Source organism: Bidens hawaiensis, unplaced genomic scaffold, assembly GCF_021521415.1.
Source record: "Bidens hawaiensis isolate Kalapana, Puna unplaced genomic scaffold, B.hawaiensis_p1.1 tig00037643_1, whole genome shotgun sequence".
NCBI classification, from domain to species: Eukaryota; Viridiplantae; Streptophyta; class Magnoliopsida; order Asterales; family Asteraceae; genus Bidens; species Bidens hawaiensis.
Window position 1 is genome coordinate 42,474 of NW_027496578.1, and position 4,942 is coordinate 47,415.

The 4,942-nt window shown below is 37.7% G+C and overlaps 1 protein-coding gene across 1 annotated transcript; it reads right to left on the bottom strand.

The window, feature by feature from the left end:
• Nucleotides 1-777: 777 nt before the first annotated feature.
• LOC143589595 (uncharacterized) lies at nt 778-2,745 on the bottom strand. The gene is made up of 2 exons (XM_077070314.1): nt 1,179-2,745; nt 778-992 (listed from the first exon to the last, which is right to left on the bottom strand). The coding sequence occupies exons 1-2, from the start codon at nt 2,743-2,745 to the stop codon at nt 778-780; spliced, it is 1,782 nt and encodes a 593-aa protein (XP_076926429.1).
• Between the last annotated feature and the right edge of the window lie 2,197 nt (nt 2,746-4,942).

The following is a 4,942-nucleotide window of genomic DNA, read 5'->3' on the forward strand; positions in this document are numbered from 1 at the left end:
ACTACAGGTTTGTAGTCCTCCTCAATGAGGATTTTGTGGGTGCATAAAGAAGGACTAATGCCTTTGATATCCATAATTTTCCATGCGATGGCTTTCTTATGAAGTTTGAGAACATCGAGCAACTTATTCTTTTCGTCAATCGACAAGTTAGCTGAGATGATCATAGGGAGTTGAGATTCACCTTCCAAGAAAGCATATTCTAGGTGATATGGTAGTTCTTTAACTCCAAGGTTGGTGGTTCCTTAGTGGATGGTTTAGCATTGTTTTCAAATTTGAGATCGACAACTTCGAAAACTTCTTGTGGTGAAGACGTTTCTTGGTCCTCCAATTTGATGACTTCTTCGACGATGTGATCCTCTCGAAGGGGTTCATAGATAGGTTTTTTGAGAATTAATGTATCAAGAGCATTCGAGATGGCGGAATTCCTCACATGGAAACTCAAAACAGAATCAATAACATCGATGTAATAAAGTGAATCATCATGGTGTTGTGGGTGCTGTATGGATCTACGTATGTCGAATGTGACCTGCTCATCGTTTACTCTAAGAGTTAGTTTGACCGTGCAAACATCAATGAGTGCTCTAGCCATGGCTAGGAAGGGTCTCCCTAATATGAGGGGAACATTCTAGTCCTCATCCATGTCGAAGATCACAAAATCTACTGGGAACACGAACTTGTCAATTTTGACTAGCATGTTCTCAACAATACCCCAAGGGTATTTTATGGAACGATCAGCTAACTGGATGCTCATGCGGGTGGGTTTTGGTTCACCTATCCCTAGTTTTGCAAAACCGAATAAGGCATCAAATTGATACTAGCTCCTAGATTGGCTAGGGCATTGCTAACAGACAAACTTCCTATTAGGCAAGGAATAGTAAAACTCCCTGGATCAGTCATTTTCTCTGGAAGCTTGTTTTGCAGAATGGCTGAACATTCTTCGTTCAACGTGACATGAGATAGCTCCTCCAACTTCCTCTTGTTAGTAAGAACATCTTTCAAAAATTTGGCATATTTTGGCATTTGTGAAAGTGATTCAATGAATGGAATGTTGATGTGGAGTTGCTTGAATAGCTCGAGAAATTTTCCGTATTGAGCCTCCAACCTTTCTTTCTTCAAACGCGCTGGATAAGGAATTGGAGGAATATAGGTTCTGACTGGTTCCTTTGGTCGTGCGGTACTTGCTGGGACTAGCCTCTCTTGCACCTCTTCAGGAATCTCAGTCTCCTTTTCCATGACCATTGGTTCTGAGGTTGGTTCGGTAACCATAGTGGTTCTGCCACTCCTCAAGGTGACTGCATTTACAGCTGCATTCGGGTTGTTTACTGTGTTGCTTGGAAGGCCACATGGTTGTCTTTCAGAGAATAGTTGAGCAAGTTGCCCCACTTGAGTCTCAATGTTTTGCAACTGTGCCCTCTGATTCCTTAGCTCTATCTCATTCTTTTGGAATCTCTCTTCGGTTAGTCGGTTCCTTTGCTCAGCTAGTTTGTTTGCAGTTTCAGTGTTAGCCAACAATTGTGTTAGAAGACTATTTGTTGTGGTTTCGTTGGTTGTTTGTTGACTGGTACTTGGCTCTTGGTTATGGTATTGGGGTTTGGGTTGGTAAGTTTGGTTTTGGTTGAAAAGACGTTTGTAAAACCCAGGTGGTGCTTGGTTGTTTGCTCCATCCTTCCAGCTGAAATTAGGATGACTCCTCCAATTTGGTTTGTATGAATTCCCATAGGAGTTGTTTTGTCGGCTTACGAAATCGAATTCTTCAACCATCATGCTCTGCTGGCAATAGTTCGTTTTGTGTTCTCCCCGACAAGTGTCACACTTGTTCTTGGCCTTCACCAACTCTGTTTGTAGTTGCTCAAATTTCTTTGAGAGTGCTTCGAGTTGCGCTGTGAAAAGAGTGTTGGAGTCAACTTGGTGTATACCCTTGTGTGATGGTGTGGACCTTGGTGGGTTGTAAGCGAAGCTTTTCTTGGCTGCTTTCTCTAGAACTTCGAATGCTTCGTTTGGAGATTTGGTTCCGAGATCCCCACCAGCAATTTGGTCGATTGCCTGCTTGTTTTGGCTTGATCGGGTGTCGAATAATGTTTGGACTTGAAGCCATTTGTTCAGCCCATGGTGTGGACATCTTCTTAGCAAGCTCTTGTACCTCTCCAAGGTTGCGTGCAACGACTCGTCTTCGTCGGTTCTGAATCCGGTGATGCTGGCTCGGTACTTTGCGGTTTTGTCTGGTGGAAAGTATTTCAAGAGGAACTGCTCTACCATCTGGTCCCAATTGGTAATTGTGCCAGATGGCAGTGACTCTAGCCAATCCAAGGCATGGCTTCGAAGGGAGAAGGGAAAAAGCTTGAGCCTAATTTGGTTCTCAGGGCAGTTTTGGATTTTGAAGGTACAACAAATTCGTAAGAATCTAGAGATATGAGATAATTGGTCTTCATCGAGAAGCCCATGGAATTGAATAGAGTTTTCCACCATATGAATGGTGCTGGATTTGATTTCGAAGTGTTCGGTGATTTTTGGTGATGCCACGCCACTTCCATAACCTTCGAGGGTCGGCTTACCGTATTGGTCCATGATAGGTTCGTTTTCTGGGTTATTGGGTGCCACCATGTTTTGTTCGGTAGTTACGTCCTCAAACGCCTCGTTTTCGATTGTCTCTGCTACTACACGTGAACGGTTGCGTAACCTTTGGTGAAGGTGACGTTCGGGTTCCGAAAGTGGTGAAACAAGCTCAGGTGCGAGCGTGGTGGACATTCATTACTTAAGAAAATATATAAAGAAAACTAAACAACTAAAAGTGAACTACAAGTAAAGCGGAAATAAATAGACTTTTTTTAAGTAAACTAAGATTAGACTAAAACTAAATAAACTAAATTTTTTTAGACTAAAACTAAATAAACTAAAATGAACAAAATTTTTTTTTTTACAATTATAAACAACGGTTAAAATAAAAACTTAGATTATTGTCGGGTTTAAAAATGGGTTTTCACTTAAACTTAATAAAACACACAAATGGCAAGTGTACCAATCGTGTAAGTAATATAGTCACGGTAAGAACCGAGTATCAATCCGTGGACACGTAAATTTCAATATTAAATCCTTGCATTTTATAATAACCGTAAGAAATATCTTAAAAGTTTTAGTTTTTAAAAGTAACTTTTCAAAGTGACTTATAACAATAATATAAAGCAAGCAAAAATATGATAATGGAAAGATTCAAGATTTAAAAGCTATCACCTTAACTTTAGAATCCACTTGACTTCTTATGATGGTAAACTCAAATATATGGCAAATTCACTATTTTAATTTGTTTATGGAAAAGAGTAGTCACTAGTTATAGATAACTATTCCTTTGATTTTTTGGAAAACTAGTATGAATTATACAAACTAATCACCTCAAATCATAATTGTAAGTGAACCTTTATGTTGAAATTTAAGGATATAGATTATCATTCAATCACGAAACTCAAATCTAACAACCGTTCGGAAAGATTACATGAAAAACACCTAATCCACCTATGGTTGATTAAATTAGAAAAAGTTTAAGTATTCCTTTAATTTATGAATTTTCAACCCAAGTGTAATATCAAAATAGTTGTGTTAACAAAATACTTATAATATTACTTAACAAGAATGTCAATTCATAACAAATGTTCAATCTTTTCAAATCTAAACATGAGGATATGTGTTTAACCAATTTTCATGTTAATATGCAAGAATTATTTTAACTATTTCTAGATTAAAAGTTATAAAGTTGCAAGAACAACATTTATAAATAAATGATAAAATCAAGAGTCTTTCAACATAACAAGACATACCATTTATAATTCTTGTATATTAATTTCAATTGTTTAAACACAATAGTTCATCAAAGGATAACCAAGAATTAATCATTATTTCAACATAAAATTACCATATATTATTTCAAACCATCAAAAGTTATCAAGTTTCATCATAAGTTAAGGTGATATGAAGAGTTTAGCTCATGATAATAATGAAATATACATCAAAATAAAAGAACAAAGCATTCATAATTGACTTTAAGATAATCTAACCGAAGAACCAAGTTAGATGATTATGTGAATGCTAGTACTCCTTCTTGATGTTGTATGGATCTTCAAGAGCTTCTTCATGTTTTCAATCTTCTAGAATTATGGTGATAAGGGAGTGTTTTTGTGTATGTAATTCGGTGTGTGAAGAAGAGAACACAAAAGGCCAATTTATAGGCAAACTGCTGCAGGAGGCACAAGGTATGCCAAATTCCGCACAGCCCATGCTGGTCCCCAAATCTCTGACAGAATATCTCTTGTACTTGAAGCATGTGCACACATTTGACTATCCGGTGTGCCAATTCAAGCATGGGTTGTGTGAACCCTTGTTGGCCGACAACAGTCCTTTTTGCTTCCATCATGTTAGGCATCGGGCTGTGCCAATGTGGGCACATGGCTGTGCTTGACCTTGCTAGATGACAAATTGTACTTTTCTTTTTGTTAAGGTAGAAATAGGTTGTGCTTGAATGAGCGCATGGTTGTGCCTGACTATGCATTGGGCTGTGTCTTTCTGGGCATGGGGCATGCTTTGCGCTTGAAGTTCATTTCATCGCCATTTCTTCTAGAAAATTACCCGTTTCTCTTTTATTTGCTTGTTTATCCATGGAAGTTCAAATTAAACAAGTTAAGTATCAAAGATGTATAATTATGTGTACATCAGTCTACAAATGTATACCTGTGGGAGACATGTCGTCTATCGTGCCTCGGGATACCTCTGGGAAGAAATTTATTGTAAAGATTTGGGATAGGTATGTTTTTAGTTTTAACATTTTCATTATTTAAGTTACAAATATACTTACTTGGTTACTTAAATATTATAGGTTTGCGAGTCATGAGATTCATATATAGGAATATCATAAAAATACTAATCGAGCACTATATTGAACATTGGGCTACATTTA

Excerpts from the sequence above, each read along its gene's own strand:
- LOC143589595 (XM_077070314.1), bottom strand. The coding sequence starts at position 2,745 with ATGTCCACCACGCTCGCACCTGAGCTTGTTTCACCACTTTCGGAACCC. Across the intron at positions 993-1,178 it reads AGAGAGGCTAGTCCCAGCAA|ATGTTCTTACTAACAAGAGG; the intron begins GTACCGCACGAC and ends AATTTTTGAAAG.